Here is a 17,994-nt window from a genome sequence, read left to right on the forward strand (position 1 = left end):
GGGAGCAGATGGGATGTGAATTGGGTGAAGCAGAGAGGAGGAGATTTAAAGAGGAGGAGGAGGAGGAGGAGGAGGAGGGAGGGAGAGGGGGGTGGCTTGGAAGCTCAACTTCCTAAGCTGAAAAGGACAGCTCGGGAGCAATCATGGGTGTTTCCTTTTGAGGGGAAAAGATTAATGGAGTTGTGCCATTGGCATTGTTTACTCCCATGGCTTCTTCTCCTCCTCTTCCTAGTTTCAAGAGAGGGGAGGATGTCTTCCTCCTCTTCTTGCTTTGTGCTGAGTGTTGGTTTCACAGCCTCTTCGTGGGAGATTGGGGGTGCAATCCTATCTATGTTGACTGACTTGACCGGTATCTCTTCCGAAACGTAGAAAAGAAACCTTGTTATTCTCATCTGACTGCTCTCTGCATCTCTGCTTCTTTTCCTGAGGGCTGCAGCTCCATGTGAGGTCCATGTACAATCTCACTGGGTTGGAACAGGTCATGGCATCTTCCAAGAGGAGGAGACGATGGTTGGAGGCCGTGGGTGCTCTCCAATTGGCCAAGCAGTGGGCGGGTTCCTCTGGTCTCCAGTCCAGCTAAAGCTTGCCATATGTCAAACTGGGTTCGGTGTCGAGAATGATTGGCTCATGTGGTGAGGCCATTTCAAGGCAAGAGATGATGGTGGTGGGTCAGCAGGGTTAGCTCAGTGGCAATGGCGATTTGACCTGTCTTCATACAAAACCCTAAAGCCTTGTACTGCGCCTGCTCCGTACGAGGGCCCAAATCTGTGCTCACCACTTGACGAAGAATAAGAATGATGGATTCCATTGCATCAGTCCACACTGCAAATCTTCTTTTGAGGTCCCTTTCCACCTCCACCTCCCCCGCCCTCTCTCTCTCGCTCTCTCTATGCTCGTGTGTTGATTAGAGAGGAGGGATGTGCCCGTGGGTTTTTGGAGAACGGGAAGGAGAGATTGGGGAGAGCACGTTGGTCTTTTGAGATCTCATCGGAAAGTGGAGGCTAATGAGCATTCGCACAATGGGTGGCCTTTTTATTATGGCCACTAAGAATAACCTACACTGCTATACTGCTACTAAGTAATTTTTTTATCAGAATTATCAGATAAAAAATAAATTATTATCAGAGAGATATTTTGAAGAAATAATAATAATTTTGATTCAAAATCATAAATAATAGAATGAGAATCTGAATCAAACTAAAATAGCCTAAAATCAATTTTATTCTAATTCAAAATTCGACATAATTGAAACTACTGATTCTAAAATTGAGAATGGAGATATGCCAAAATGTAAAGCCTTCAACAACACTACTATGAGCATGAAGTATAGAAAGAGATTACAAACAGGTCTACAAAAGGAGGAATTGAATCCTTGCTGTTTGAGAAAGCCTTTTTTCATCACTGTAGTAGAGAGCCTATTTCATCCCACAGAAGAGCCACCCACCCACCATATATAACATCCTCATGAACAAAACATTGATCTTATCTCTTTCACCCCATTGCAGACATATGTTGTTGCTGTTGCTCTTCTGAGCTGAACGAGATAGCAATTCTGGTGTTTACATGAGTGAAACTTAGAGCATATCATGAAAGGTGCAATATCTAAGTTGTAAGATGTTGTAATTAGCTATTAAACTAATCCATAAATTAAACATAACATCAGGTTTACATCAATTGACGTGATTCCAAGCTTAACATAATGTAATATGACATGGACATCACATTATTTGGCATTTACCTAACATGACTTATCATGATCATAACATTTGCTAGATTTTACGATCCTATCTAATTAAATCATATATATTATAAATATAATTAAATTTTGATGATGATTATTGATTAATATATAAAAAAAATTAATTATGATAAAATTTCTTATGAGATAATTTTGATGTGAGGAATTCTTCTAATTACTTATCCGAGACCTTCTGTTCTCACATAAAAATATATACAGGAACTAAACACATAATACAACACATGATATGTGGATATGTGATATAATAAATAGATTATATATGTTCTATTGTCTCTATTTAGTCATATAAACTAGTTAATGAGATATTATATATTTATTTTATGTGACAAATAATAAGAATAAGAAGAGAGAATAAGACGAGTATAGTTCTTAGATTGATATTACTAGAGATCTCAGATCCAATGATAATATACTTACAAATCAGATAAATACTTAATTTTAATTTAGAGATATTTATTATTTAATTTTAGTTTTTGATTTTAAAATCTTTTATAAAATAATAATATATTATGATTTTTATGTTGACTATCTTAACTTGTATTTGACATGAAGTAGCATAAGAATTACCCATTTCATTATTAAAAAAAAAACCACCATCTATCATCTATGACGCATAAATGGTGATCAGTAGATAAATAGTATTATTTTTGTTGAAATACTAATATACTAAATTACATTAATAATACATCATAACACAGTATTTGATAAAAGTTATATACAATTGAAAATGACAGGACAAACATGCTAATCATGCATGATCAACTACATGAAGACATCAAAAGGTACATTATTATTGCTTTCTATTAATGGAACAATTATTGCTCATTATAAGTATCCGGGACACAAAAATAGATATAGAAAGCCCATAAATAGGTTGATAATGGAATAATTCAGGCTCTTTGTTGTTCATCAGAAGAAATAAATATACTTGCTTGTTTTTTTTCAACAATAAATATAAAACACATGTAGCTGTGCAGCAACATTTGTTGGCAATAATAAAATAGTTATTTCTCCAATCTAATTTTATCAAGAGAATCGATTCATCATAATTATATATATCTTTTCTTTATGCTCTAAGTAGTGACAATATCTAAAAGGAATTTATAAGATAAGTACCCATCTTTTGGACCCCCTAATTTGCCTATTGGGTTTTATTTATATTAAAATATAAAAATGATGATAATATTAAAATATTAAAATATTAAAATTATGATAATATTAAGCATTAAAAATGATGATAATATATATATTTTTTATTTATATTATAATATGATAATATTAAAATAAAATAAATAATGGCTTATCAATTTATATTTATATTAATATATTATCAAGAATAATTCTTATTCTATTTTAATATTATCATATTGTATGTTATAGTGATTTTCTAGACATAGTTGGGTAGGTAGATTAGTTATCCATTTGTACCCTAAAATTAGTGAACCTCATATCCTAACAAAAATTTTAATTCTATATTTAATCATAATTTTAAATAATCCTAAAACTAAGAGATTGGGTGTGTGCAATTTGGCATGAGATTTTATAGACAATCCACTATGAAGATCCTCACATAGTAAATGTTATGAAGAAATTCTCACATTGATCCTTTTTAGGATGTCAAATCACCCAATTTTGTGTCTCTCATTATCTTGAGAATTTATGGAATTATAGCTTGATGAGAAAAACTGTAATTTGATGAACTTGATAATTTATATCTTATTATTTTGTGCCCATTATTGAGATAACACTTAGGAAATTCAAGAAATAGAGATTGTTTATCTCCATTTTATGAGGTAGTATGAAATTTCTACTAATTTTAATTTGATGGATTTTCCATACATTAAAGCAAAAATTAAATATTAAAGAACATATTTAATATTTCAAAAATTGGGAAAATGTTTTTTTTTCATTTTTTTAAGGCTATCAAAATGAGAATAATAGAAAAAGAAACTCCGTGTGTAATTGTACCGCGGGAACAGTATAACCTAAAATGTCTTCTCGCACGCGTAAGGATATGCTCACTCCCGGTCTTCTTACCCCTTTACGCCCCACCTCTCCCCCCCCGCTCGTGCGCCATTAGCTCCCACTTCTCTCCCGTTCCGAGCCCTCCTCGCCCAGCTCCGCCCATGTCGCCCGCTTCCCCTTCTCTCCCCTCTTCAGGTAAACGCTTACTCTCGCTCGCTCTCTCTCTAGGGTTTTCGCTTTTTTCTTCTTCTCCTTCTCCTCCTCCTCGAAATCTTTCGATGTCACTTCATTTGACGCCAATATCGCCTCCAAACTCTGGCAGATTCGCGGCTCAAATGGCGGAAGAGGAAGCGCGACGCCAATTCCAGGCGCCAGAAGCCGCCGGACGACGACGAGGATGACGAGGACAACGAGGATGCTGGCCCCGCCGCGGAGGAGGCGCAGGAGGACGGCCACGACTCCCCCGCGAACCCCGCCGCCGCCGACCCCGTCCTCGACCTCCGCGGGTCTGAGGTCCTTTCCGACGGTGGCCACCGGATCTCCGACTTCCCAGCCGCCGTACGCCACATCGTCAATCTCCCCCACCCTTCCGTCCTCGCCCTCGTTGCCGCCGAGCGCTCCAACTTTGCAGCCCGCCCGTGGGTTCCCCCCCTTTTGGAGAACATCTCTTACGGCCAGCTGCAGGCCCTCTCAGCGGTGCTCCCCGATAACCCTTCGCTGCTGCAGCCGTCAGACCTTGAAAAGCCCTCGGCTTATGTTTGTACACCGCCGCCTCTCATGGAAGGGAAGGGCATGGTGAAGCGGTTCGGCAAAGAACAGCTTCTCCTTGTTCCAATGCACTCCGGTCCGTAGTAGCAGTGCTTGGATTTTTTGCTCGTCGTTTCTTTCCGCTCTTAGAAGCTTTGAGGTCATTTTCATTCTAAAAATTTCTTCTTTGACGTCTTTAGATTGGTTTTCTGGAAGCACTGTGCATCGGCTGGAGAGGCAAGTTGTGCCGCACTTCTTCTCAGGGAAATCTGGCGATCACAGCCCAGAAAAGTACATAGGGCTTCGAAACAAGATAATTTCCAAGTACCTGGAGAATCCCGGGAAGAGGCTATCTTTTGCGGATTGCCAAGCGTTGGTTCCAAACAATGAGCTTTATGATCTTAGTCGAATAGTTAGGTTTCTGGATCACTGGGGGATTATTAATTATCTTGCAGCTTCTTCTGTGCATCGTGGTCTTAGGATGGCTGGCTCCCTTCTTAAGGAGGATGTCAGTGGGGAGCTTCAGCTTCAGACTGCACCACTGAGGTCCATAGACAGTTTGATCTTGTTTGATAGACCAAAATGTAGCCTCCGTCTAGATGATGTTGCTTTGCTTTCTCATTCTGCATCAGTAGATTTTGATGCTGGCATTGGTGATTTGGATAGTAGAATTAGGGAACGGTTTGCTGAACATACATGCAATTTCTGCTCTTGCCCACTCACCAATTTGCACTATCAATCACAAAAAGAGGTATGTTTTTCTTTTATCTGCTCTGTTTACTTTTAATTTTACCTTCTTACTTCATATACATACAAATAGTATATAAATAATGAATGTCCTAGCACAATGCAGTTTGTTGTTACGTTGTTGTTTGTTTAGTTTCTCACTAATGTGAATGTCACCAAAACTTATCATCATTTTGGATCATATATTGCTCCATTGTAGTAATTACATTGCATCACCATAATTTTTTATTTTTCATTACTCTTTCCATTTACTATCATTAAATAGAGGTAAACTATCAGTAGCATACTTTGTAGATTTTGCTGTATATTTTTAAATCATTTTTCATGCTTTATCTCACAAGTCCACCTCATGCTTCTAATATTAGTTTTCTCTATGATAAGGGATATCTTCACTATAAACAGTCTCATTAAGACATTGAAAATGATTAAGATTGGCAAGTGCTTTGATCCGCTTAGTGGCTTAAACTGAGGAATACATGTTCTCACATGATTATCAAAATTTGCACTACCACAGAGAGAGAGAGAGAGAGAGGGGGGGAAGGGCCCTTTATGTTCTATTCTGCTTCATACATGCATGTGCCGATCATGATTTCTATATTATATAACTAAAATGTACTATGCATCATATATATCATGGTCTACTAACAAATATGAATAAATGAGAATATCATCTTTTCTTTTCTACCTTCTTCACTTGTCTGGCCATTGATTACTACTCCATGAACTAGGTGGTATTATCTGATTTTCAACTTTTATCATTGATTCATGATGGTGATTTCACTAGTCATTTAGTTTCTATATTTTCAGCATAAACCTAGCAAATGCTATGGAGTGCCAACCATAATGGACAAGTTCCAACTCCCTTGACTGCTTATATCTGTTAAATTCTGATTTTTTTATCATATTAAGCTGTGAAATCCTTTGAACAGGATGATATTATGCTTTGCTTGGACTGCTTCCATGATGCAAAATTTGTTACGGGCCATTCGAGCCTAGATTTTATAAGAATGGATTCAAGAAATGATCATCCAGATCTTGATGGGGATAACTGGACAGATCAGGAAACATTGCTGTTACTTGAAGCCTTAGAAAAATATAATGAAAACTGGAACGAAGTTGCAGAATATGTGGGCAGCAAGACAAAAGCACAATGTATATTGCATTTTCTTCGCCTTCCGATGGAAAATGGTCTACTAGAAAACATTGAACTTCCACATATGCCCACTTCAGTTGATTCATCAAATGTACCTGATCCCGTTATTCAAAATTCAAATTCTAATGGTAATATCGTAGGTAATTCTTAAAGAATCTATTTGGAGACTACAAGAAAAGTTTATTTTGAACTAATTACCTTTTGTACTTTGGTCTAAAACCTTCTTATGCTAATTGTGTTATGATTAGGCAATCGAGATTTCTGTAATGGTAGCGAGCTCCCATTTTCAAATTCTGCCAATCCAGTTCTGTCCCTGGTGAGTAGTTGAGTTTCTGCATCTTTGTGTTTTCATTTCATTGCAAAAGAACAGAATGAACGCAACACATAAGTCTAGCTCCAAGCAGACTTCTTGGTTGCGTATATTTATGCTGATATTAACCTTGCACCATGTTGTAATTGGTGAGAGTGAAGTCAGACCAAATGGACTAGATTTAGGTTCTGATCCACTGTGATTACAAAACTTTGTTATCACTTAGTCAACTGGAAAAACATAATAACTACAATAGGTGCCCTGGGAATAGGTAATCTTAAATTTGCCTATGTTGGTGCTATTAGGCTATAAATCTGGGGACAGACGTACTGAAGAGAATGCTCAAACAAACCAGGAGCCTTACATAAACGTTAATATTCATATTGTTGACCTTTGTAGAAGTTGGTTGTGTATATTTATGCTGATGTCGACCTTTCATTTTGATGTTCTAATGGTGAGAGGGAAGACGGACTAAATGGACTAGTTGATTTAGGTTCTGATCTGCTGTGATTACAGAACCTTTATGAAGGCAGGGGTTTGATTGCTTGGTCAACAATAAAGGCTCAGGGACTACAATGTATGTGTGCTTGGAATGGGTGGTCTTAACTTTGCTTATGTTGGTGCTATGGCCCTAGATCAGGGAGATTGAACTACAGGAACCATTTGTGAATGCTCAAACAGCTATGGATCCTTATGGTGCTATGGCCCTAGATCAGGGAGATTGAACTACAGGAACCATTTGTGAATGCTCAAACAGCTATTGATCCTTTTTTGAACATTCATCTTGATATGCTTTACCTCCTCAGTACCTAAAATTCCTCCTAGTGATTGATTTATACATCGACCTTAATGCATTATAATGAAACCTATGATAAATAGCTTGGTTTTTGTTCATTCAAAGTTTCAAATCTTGCTTTTGCCCAATTGGATATGGAGATTCAATTCAATGATATCAATTTTAATAATTTGACTCCAAATTCATGAGTTTGCTCTATAAAAGAATGAAAATATATAAAAAATATAGAAAGCAATATTAATGAAAAAAAGGTTATATTTCATATCTCCAATATTAATTTGAAAAAAGTTTGATATTATGAGAAAAAAGTTCATAATACATATCCAAGAGGTACCTTACAAATATTAGATTGGACATATATTTGATACAAATATGTAAGTGATTCAAGTATTTGCCCTTATAGTTCAAGCTTCTTTATTATTCTAGTGTGAATTGTCCGCATCATATTAGTGATATTCTATTTCAATTTTCATCTTCATGGGCAAAGAACTTTTACATTGTAGTTGAATTTGCCTTATTATCACGGACTTACCTGGTTTTGCTTAAGTTGTGCAACATCCTTTCGTGTTTATCCGCAAAGGGTTAGTCTCCAAAAACCTCTTATGGTTCCTTAAGGACATGCAAAAGAGAAGAAACGTTTAATTCAGGATATCACAAACAGACATTTCAACAAACACTTGATAGACAATGCAAATTACAAACATAGACTTTGCAAGCTCTGATTAATAGCACGACAAAGGGTCTAAGGTGCCACCATAGCCAAAAGTTCCCACAGATGCCCACATGACATTGTTGTGGAACAAGACAATGAACCAGGCTTAGGCATTGCCCCAAAGGCACATCCAGCCATGTGCCACCCGAGTAGCTCCTAGGTGCAGTGCTGACTGACACTTCACACCACTCTACAAAGCTACAAAACCCTAGAATGACTATCTGGATAATCTTTTTTTTGGGCAATTTTGCTTTTGTGTGACGACTGCACAAGACCTACACTTATAGGACTAAAACGACCACAAGTGCTAACCAAAATGGGGCTGCTAAGTCTACTGCAAGCCTTCTACATGCTGTGTAAAGCAGGAACAAAACTGAAAGATATGGACATATATAAGCATTACATTGAACCATGTGTACAGATTTATTCGTGATATTCTCTCCTACTTATTCTTTTTATGTCCTCGTTGAAGCCTTTATAGACGTTGTATCTTCTTGCCTTTGCTGAATCTTTAATCTTTTGCTCCAGTTGCAACACTTCTCTTGGCTCCCAATTGCTCTTCGGCTGTTGTTGAGTTATCGAACTTTGATTCACCAATGCTACTTCAACTCGCCAATGACTCTGGGGTGAGGTCGGTCGAGTTGTGTTGATTTTTCTTGGTTTCTGCAGATCCCTTAAATGAAGAAAAGGACCTTCTTATTGTGCGCCAGTCTCTTAAACGACTCGCGCCGCTTGAATTGGGTGGATGCTTGGTGGAGCTTTAACAAGCATTGACTCGCGAACTTTGAAGTTTTGAGGTTTTTCCTCCATAAAATTTGTCCATCGATTTCTCTTTTACTTAGTTGTCACCTCAAAGTAGGTTCACATCACTCCTACCTTCGATTGATATTCTGTTGGGAAATAAAGCAGATAATCTACTCTCGATGAAATCGACTACCATTGGTGAGGATTTGACAATTGTTGTATTTGACTAAGTTTCTTTAAAAGGTCTTTGAACATGTGCAAAGCTCTTCTACTGGATAAATAAGAGAACTGGGGTATTCGGTTTCGTCCATCCTCTTAAGAGTTGAGAAGTCAAAGGTTACTTGACCTTGCCCGCCTCCTTGAGGGTTGTGCTTCATGCATCAAACCGGTTCCTAGCTTTCGCCTGCTTTTTGCTCACACTTCTGAAACACCTAAAGTATTTGTACTCCTCATGTTGAGTTAGCTATTGCAATCCGCTTTCTCATTGTCATCAAACTTATGGAATGTTAGAAATTTTGCTTGAAAAAAGTAAAAATTTACCCTGACTTGGAGAAAGTCTTCAATAGTTTTGATCGCCTTTGGGATTATACCATATTCTCCATCATTTCCATTGCCTACTAAGTAGAAAGGGTACAACATCATGTATTGCCTACTCCATTCCTTGATTGAGCACTCTTGCATTGACTCAAAGTTTCCATTTTCGGCTCTCTTGATGAGAAGCCCATTGACATCGATCTTATGAAGTTCCCTAGTCTCTGTCCTTCGGACTTGTCTTGCTATCTAGAGTTTGCATCTGCATTCTCCACATCCTTGGCCCATTTTACGACTATGCACTCTTCTTCCATGAGAGGAAGGGGGATCGATGACTCTACGTAACTCCCCGCTTCTGCGGTACCATGGTATTACCTTGCCATGCCCATGACTCTACTATCCATCACCTTACATCTGCGTCCTTTTTTTGTGATTGATGGATTTGCCTCTACGACACTGTGGCATTCCTCTAATTCCACTTCCATTTTAACCGACGCTTGATTTTGGTTAGCCAAGTCCCTTTCGACTCGTCATTGTTTTCTCGTCCCTTTCTATCACTTGCTTTAACACATTTGTATTCTCTGAGCAATTTCTCTTGGTTGATGGAAAGACAAGCTACAACTCCCATGCATAGCCTCTGCCATCATGTTGCAGGGCTTATGCTGATTTGTTCTCCTTTACGTCCTTGGTAGCAACGTTTGCTCACTTGGTCTTGTCTTTTACAAGCTCCCTCAAGCGAATATGAGCTCTGGAGCAGTCTAACTCTCTAGTCGCTTCGATCATACCTCAGTATGATCAAGTTCTCCCCTATAGGACTCATTGGTACTTGCACACGGAATCCCCCTCGGTGGTACACAATCCCATATGTTGATGACCAAGGCTTTTATTTGATGTACGCACGGAAAAGTTGCCTCTGTGGTAGTAGTGGTACCATGACATTCACTCATTGAATCCATAGCTCTTTTTGTTGTCGTATTGTTCACCAAAGTGGAGCTCCCAAAAGCTCCTGATCATACCTCTGTATGATCAAGTCCCTCATGGGGCTTCTCTTATGTGTATCGCATTGCCTCAAATTGTTCTATCATAATCTGTTGCACTATGTCATCTCGTGGCGATATCTCCATTGCATTTGATCTTTGTGGGATGAACTTAGAGTACGATCTCTCCATGTGTGGTTTCTGCTAACACATCGCAGGGCCTCCGCCATCTCTGATTGTGCTCGCTCCTTTGGCAGTTGACCTTCGTTCACTTGCTCTCGGGTCACCATACGGATGAAGTAGGTCTAGGATAGTCCGTCACTCAATAACTCTCGAAGTCTATTGACTTTACTGAAATCAGTGCACTATTGTCTAGATCCTAGGCCCTTGCTCCTAGCACAATCTTCACTACACAACTTCTTTTGTGGCAACTTGAATGACAGCAGTGCGACATATTCTTCAAGTGTATCTTCTTTCTTGTCCTCTTGTCCCGTGCCAAGACCTTTTGACCTTAACTTCGTCTCTACAAGTTGAGTCGTCTTAATCCTTCCGTCAATTGCCTCGTCAAGATAAGGTTTATGTGCCTCGAAGCTCTTTTCGATTTTGGCACCATATAAGATGAGTCTGATCCATCAAAACGAGGGACCCATAGAACAACATAATCTTGCTCTTGCCTCTGTAAGAGTTCATGTTTTTGACCACTGTCTAAGGAAAGCTTCGTGCCTTTGCTCCATGTTTCGTCTTCTATGTCGACTCCCTTCATACGACCCGGGCACTTCACCAAGTTTTACCCAAGTTGCTATGTTCCTCAATTTGTATTGAGTTAATGGTGGCCCTCTTGCCTGTCATTTTATGTGTCAGCCCTCTATTGAGTTCGATCTCTATATCGTCTCTAAGTGTGCTTTCGTTTAGTGTTATTGCCTAGGGTCACTCCCCCACTTGATCTCGTAATGCGTCCTCCAATACATTACCTCGTAGGAGATTATACAACTCCTCGCCACTTGCTTGAACCATTGATTTTTATGGAGTTGTTATCTTAAGGTATCCCCTCAACATGTGCGGTCTGTTGCACATAATTCTCCTTTTGGATAACTGGGACTTATCCCTTTTGGATATTTGTTGGAACAACTTTTTTCGTCGGATCCTTCCCTTTAGAAGTTTTAGTGATCATCATCCCCTTGGACTACTCCATCTTGTTAAATAAATTGTGCACTGTTTGGCCATCACGAACACACTTGCTAGATTGCGACTCTTTGCCAATATAGCCCTCGCTGCGCTCCTCAAGGCCTACCAACATGCTGAACTTACTACACACTTGAGCCTTCTATGGACGTATCTTTCTCATGCTTTATGACGCCGAGTTTCGGTCACCTTGGGATGGCTATGGATAGTCCATTGTCCGCATATAAGCCCTTGCATGAGTATTGAATTCTTTGACTTAGCAATTTCCCTCGCCTCTATGAGCTTTGCACAACTTTTTCAATCATTGAGCGACTCATCCCTCCTTGTATGGTCTCTTCCTTTACTAAGCGCCTCACTTGCCTTGAGCACCGTCAAGTTTGGTTGTCAACATCGAGCAATAGCTCGAACTCAACCATCCTAACCTTTGTGTGTTATGCATTCTTTCTAGCTCACTTGTCGTCATTGTGCCTCGCGTGAAGGGTTGGCCATTCTTTTGAATATCAATCTCGGATGCTTGCTCCTTTGAGCAACTCTTTCCTTGCGTCTCTACGTTCGTTTCCCTCAAATGGTCGTGCGTGTTGGCTACCCTCAATGCAGCCCCGCTAAGTCCCCCATATTTATATGCCAAGTGTTCCTAAGTGTGATTGTCTCGCTCTAACACTATCTATTTTTATCACGGGCTTAGTTGGTTTTGCCTAAGTCGTGCGACACCCTTACGTGTCCATCCGCAAAAGGTCAACCTCCCGAAAACCTCTTATGGTCTCTTAAGGGTCTGCAAAAGGGAAGACGAGTGAGAGAAAACATTTCACTCAGGATTTCACAAATAGATATTTTATTAAATATTTGATAGACAATTCAAATTACAAACATATATTTCGCAAGCTCTAAATAGTCGCACGACAAAGGGTCCAAGGTGGTCCATTGTGGTCAAAAGTTTCCACAAGTGCCCACATGACATTGTTGCAAAACAAGGCAGCGAACTAGTCGTAGACACTACCTACCCCAAAGGCCCATCTAGCCATGTGTCACATGGGTAGCTCTTGGGTGCAATGCTGGTTGACACTCTGCATTACGCTGCGGAGCTAGAAAACCCTGAAAATAGTTGTCTTGATGAACTGTTTTTGGGTAGTTTTGCCTCTACACGATGACTACACAACCTGTATTTATAGGACTAAAATGACCATAAGAGCTAACCAAAATGGAATTGTCAAATTTACTGTAAGCCCTTTACATGCTGTGCAAAGCATGAACAAAATTGAAAGATATGAACATACACAAACATTACATTGAACACCTACAGAATTATTCGTGATATTATGTCCTAGCTGATTTTACTTTAAGATGATTAGCTCCAGGGAATGACTTAAACTAGTTCTGAGCAAGATTCTTGATCCTGCCTCGATCGGGTGACATTGACTGGTCATTTCTGATGGTCCTGTCTGGTTTAAAGAAAAACAAGTTCTAAAAACCCTTGATGCCTTTAGGGCTGGCAAGCCCTCTTGGTCTCACCGAAGTGTTGCTATTGTTGTCAGTTACCACCCATCCACCTACAGCCTGTTGTTACTTGTCCACCCTCCGCTTGCACTTGTACTTGTGCCTACCTCTTCATCGGTAATTCTCCTCTTCTTCTTGTCCTCCTTTTCCTCGTCATCCTTTTTCTTGCTTTCTTCTTCGTTCCTCATCCTTCTTGCTCCTCCTCTTTCCCTCCGCTGGGTACTGTAGGATGTTCTGGCATTCCATGTATCGGTATGCAGAAATGGACCTGGCGGATCCGGTGCCTGAAAGGACTTTTACTGGTCTGGTACCTAAAATTGGAAATCTTGGTTCTGTGCCAGCTTTACAACATTGGCTGATTCCTATATGAAACAATTGTGTTAGTATGGTCTGATTTAGTCTTTTTCTCAGTCTTGTAGCTACCAGAATCAGCTCACACCGATTGAGCTCGGTTATAGTTAATTGACTTTGGGCAATTCCAACCAATTTGATAGCATAACAGAAAGAGGAAAAAAAAAAAGAGTGGGGAAGAGTGAAAGAAGGGGAGGTAGCAGAAGGGGAAGACAAGAAAGAAATATGACCAACTATGGTACAAAGTAATACTACTACTATGAAATTTGCTATTTGTTGCTATCATCACAAATATAATGTTCACCATTTCGTAAGACAGGAAAGGATGAAAAATATCTATCCATTTTAAATCTTCTTCCAATTGGATTAATGGATCTTCCGATTGGAAATGATAACCGAATACATAGGTCATTAGGAGTTCTAATAAGCATATGCATATAGTATACCATCGAAACATCTTATTTTCTTTATGAGGAAGAGAGAAAATGGTAGAGCTGATGAATATCGGCAAAACAAGTATTGTTAACCAAGGAAAACTTTAAGAACTAAAATGACAATTGTTTCCGATTAAATCACATTAGCAAATGTCAAATACTTTGCATTTGAATTCTTAAAATTACCTAGATGTTGATTGCTTCTTGTAGAAATATTTTGCTTGTAATATTTCAGTACCTTATTCGAACATTGTGAAATTTGTAGGTTGCCTTCTTGACCTCCGCAATTGGACCAAGAGTTGCTGCAGCTTGTGCAAGTGCAGCATTGTCTATCCTGACTAGAGAGGACTCCAGGTTAGTGCTAAAATGCTTTCAGTTCTTCATGGGATTGGTACATGATTGCAATCGTATTATGGTGCTCAGTATTTACATTAGTATTCAATTTAAATTGTTACTTTTCTCTTCAAAAGATGTGAGGTGATACAAGACATGCTAAAATCAGTTGTACATGTTTTAGTATTACATTTATATTCTTCCTGGTGCCCAATCTAGCATATCATTCTAGTTTTCTTTATTGCTTTATATACACATTTAGAGGCCACTGTTTCTGCTGTCAATTAATTATATTTCACTTCTTTTACATGTTTGAAGGATCAGATCTGAGAGCTGGCATTCCGAAGTTGGCATCTGTGGGCCACATGGAAACTTGGGTCCTCACAAAGGTATATTGCTGATATTCTTCTGGTTTAGATTTCATGATTGTGGAAGTTGTCCCTTGATATTTTAATTCACTGTCAGATGGAACTCTAGAAGGTCAAGTGCCACAGTCTACTTCGCTTGCTCCTGAACTTGTGAAATATGCTGCCATGTGTGGCCTATCTGCAGCTGCAGTGAAAGCAAAATTATTTGCAGATCAAGAGGAGCGTGAAATTCAGAGACTGGCTGCAACTATCATAAATCACCAGGTTTTATTAGTGTTTGTTGCTTCTTTCATGATTTATGGTACATTTGAGATGGATAATTGGTAGTTTGATTAGTTTGGCCGATTTTGACGGGTAAACTGAAAACAAGTTCTTGGGTGAATTTGATGGAAGAATTTAGAATAATTCACTGAATAGGAATTCACAACTTTTGCTTCCAATGCAAGATAAAGAATTGGTTGTCTTGCCTCTGCTTGTTACCTTCTTCACAATTTACTGTTTAAACTTTTAGAGTGTAAATTTTTATGCTGAAGTCCTTTACAATCAGGTTAATAATATTCCTAATTAACTGGGACATCCAATTAAGCAAGCTAATGGTGTTTTTTCAAATAATACTGCCATGATGCTTTTTCACATGCTACAAATGAGTAATGAAATCCAGAAAGTGAAATGGCTAGATCCACTTATTTTCCCAGAAACAGTTATGGATATGGAACGCATTAATGATGTTTCCATTCCTAATTGACCACTTGGTTTGTTCGCATGGGGATTGTAAACTTTGATGAAATTTAAACTTTAAAGTATGACAGATCGAAAGAGTTTTTATGTAAATATGTGCAAATTTCACTTTTGTAGGTGCACCCATGCTCAAAGGCAGCTCAAGTTGCATATACAAAATTTTGGCTGCACAATTACTCCTGAAAAACCAATATTCTTTTTAAAGCTTCTCGAGGAAAAAATTGACATTTTTAATGAATTCTATTACAAAAAGGTTCATCTTCAATATTCTTTGACAATCATGATCTGCATAAATTATTGCCTCTTGCTTTCACACCTAAAAAAAGAAATAAAACCCAGGGGCCCCCTACAGCAGTAATGACTTTTTGGTATTATAAATTTGGTAGATTTAAGTTACATTCAGCCTGTAATCAATTAGCAGAGTTTAAAGTTCAACAACCCCGATGATGAAATTGGCCTTACCTTTAATTATTACTAATAAGCTCCTTAGTGAGTAAAACGGTTACATTTTCCCCTTCCCTTTTTTCTCTTCTTCCTTTATCTTCACCTCTCTTTTTTCCCACACTTTCTTCCTTTTGGATCAACCTAATCCTTAATTTTCTTTTTTCTCTCCTTCTTTCATCATCCTCTATCCGTATTTGCTTAACTTGTTGCTTATTGGTTAAAACTTTTATTGGTGAAAAAAACTATCACGGAGGTGTTTGTTGTAATTCTCTCATAATGGAAGTTTCTTGTGTTGCTAAAACTTTGATTAACTCAAGGGTATTTTTTGTACATGTCAAGCTTGAGTTAATTGGACTCTTTAGGTAATCATATATCATGGATATTTAGGGCCTCACCGATGTTGCAGGGAGCAAAGTGTTACTATCTAGGAACACATAGGGTGCAAATTATAGTTAACAATTAGGAAAGGCGTAAATTTTGATTTCTAGCAAACATAACGTTTGAATTAAATATTTCTTAAAAGTCATGTTAGCATTTAAGTGATTCCTCAAATATCAAACCACCTGAACAAGAACAAAAATAAATTGACGCTAGGAACATATGCTTGAAATATTGTTAATGTTGAAATTCATGTTCTTGAGTTGGGTTGACATGTGCTGTACTTTGAACACAATGAACTTCAAAGTGGCATTTTACTGACATTGCACTTCTTTGATCACATTTCGACTATAATCTATTAAATTTCCATATCTGTATTGGCTGTTATGAAAAGAGTACTAAGGATATACTTGGAGTGATTTTAATAGTGCTTAGCTTAGTCCTGCTTGTCGTAATGCAATGATGTTTAGTATTATTGTAAAATTCCAAGGTTAATTTTGATCTTATGTTTTCAAAAATTGTGTTTGTAATGTTGCAAGTTTGAATTTGAACTCGTGTCCGAAAATCATGGTTATGTGCAGCTAAAGAGGTTGGAGCTGAAGCTGAAACAGTTTGCAGAATTGGAAACCTTACTGCTCAAGGAATGTGAACAGGCTGAGAGGATGAGACAAAGGCTTTCATCTGAACGCCTCCGAATGATGTCCACCCGATTTGGATCAGCAGCAAACAATTTATCATCATCATCATCATCATCATCATCATCATCAGTAGCAGCGGCTGCGCCAACCGCTGTCAGTGCAAATACCGTGCCGCCTACCATGTCACCCTCGGTTGGGCAGGTGAATGTGCCAGCTACTTATGGCAGCAATCTTCCCGGCCATCGGCAGATGCAGTTCATGCAACGGCAGCAAATGTTTGGTTTTGGGCCGCGGTTACCTCTCTCGGCAATCCACCCTGCTCCTGCCCCCTCTCAAAATGTCACGTTCAGTTCTGGTGTACCTAACACTTCGACTCCTAACCATCATCCATTGTTAAGACCCTCATCGGGGAATAATCAATAGGATAAAAATGTTTATTCTGTTGTTCATGTTGATCATTGTAACGTGTCTGAGCATAGTTTTAACAGATAATGTGAGTTGATCGTCAGAATAGTCTTTGTCGAATTGCTTGGCTTAGTTTCTTCCCTCCAGCTTTCATAGCTCCTCTGCTGACCTACCGACATCCACTTGTTGGTTCTAACGATAACTCGGCCTTTGCCAATCAATCTCCATACTAAAAGCCCTGATAAGTGAAAACTGTACATCCATAACAGATGTGAGACGCAGAAGACAAGCTTGTTGCTACAATCACAAAGGAAAAGCTCCGGACGCCATGGGGAAGACTCACATGAGACAAATACGATCGAGTTCTATCTTCATCAAAGGAGTAATCCATAAAAGGTACAAGTTTTTGTCAACCCAATCTTTGTTTCCTCGCCATTGGTTTGCAAATTGGCATAGCAATTAATGAACCCCTTATTTCATTCATATAGTTTGTCCACTGTCATGTCAATTAATGGAGTCCAAACCTTCTCTATGTAATATGATGGGGGTAGTTAACTGTCTGCCAATTTCCTACCTTCTCTCTATGGCATGCAAGCCACGCGACTGAGACTTGTGGAAGGAGTCTAAAAGAGACGTCCTACATGTAATAATGCCACACACTGATGTAATGGAGTCCAATTAATGGTTATATATAATGATTTTACAATGCATGGCTTGTTAGATATCTTATCAGAATATATTAGGAGGTTAAAAGAAATGTTCATTTAGCTAAAAAGGACTTGTAGTAA

At 38.7% G+C, this 17,994-nt stretch overlaps 1 protein-coding gene across 7 annotated transcripts; it reads left to right on the top strand.

The window, feature by feature from the left end:
• The first annotated feature begins 3,810 nt into the window (after window positions 1-3,810).
• On the top strand, window positions 3,811-17,326 carry LOC135646159 (SWI/SNF complex subunit SWI3C homolog). 7 transcript variants are annotated; one of them, XM_065165376.1, is made up of 9 exons: window positions 3,811-3,919; window positions 4,047-4,568; window positions 4,672-5,222; window positions 6,148-6,511; window positions 6,620-6,687; window positions 14,168-14,256; window positions 14,554-14,624; window positions 14,701-14,867; window positions 16,745-17,326. In XM_065165376.1, the coding sequence occupies exons 1-9, from the start codon at window positions 3,886-3,888 to the stop codon at window positions 17,222-17,224; spliced, it is 2,346 nt and encodes a 781-aa protein (XP_065021448.1). In that variant the 5' UTR covers window positions 3,811-3,885; the 3' UTR covers window positions 17,225-17,326. The 7 variants fall into 7 exon arrangements, with proteins under 7 accessions (XP_065021448.1, XP_065021451.1, XP_065021452.1 ...); XM_065165379.1 differs by having other exon boundaries at window positions 14,713-14,867; XM_065165380.1 differs by having other exon boundaries at window positions 14,716-14,867.
• Window positions 17,327-17,994: the final 668 nt, after the last annotated feature.

Source organism: Musa acuminata, chromosome BXJ3-8 (assembly GCF_036884655.1).
Source record: "Musa acuminata AAA Group cultivar baxijiao chromosome BXJ3-8, Cavendish_Baxijiao_AAA, whole genome shotgun sequence".
Taxonomy (NCBI): domain Eukaryota; kingdom Viridiplantae; phylum Streptophyta; class Magnoliopsida; order Zingiberales; family Musaceae; genus Musa; species Musa acuminata.

Bases quoted from the DNA above. Each gene is read 5' to 3' on its own strand.
- LOC135646159 (XM_065165376.1), top strand. From the start codon at position 3,886: ATGTCGCCCGCTTCCCCTTCTCTCCCCTCTTCAG. The intron at 3,920-4,046 runs GTAAACGCTTAC...AAACTCTGGCAG, and splicing joins CCCTTCTCTCCCCTCTTCAG to ATTCGCGGCTCAAATGGCGG. The intron at 6,512-6,619 runs GTAATTCTTAAA...TGTTATGATTAG, and splicing joins TTCTAATGGTAATATCGTAG to GCAATCGAGATTTCTGTAAT.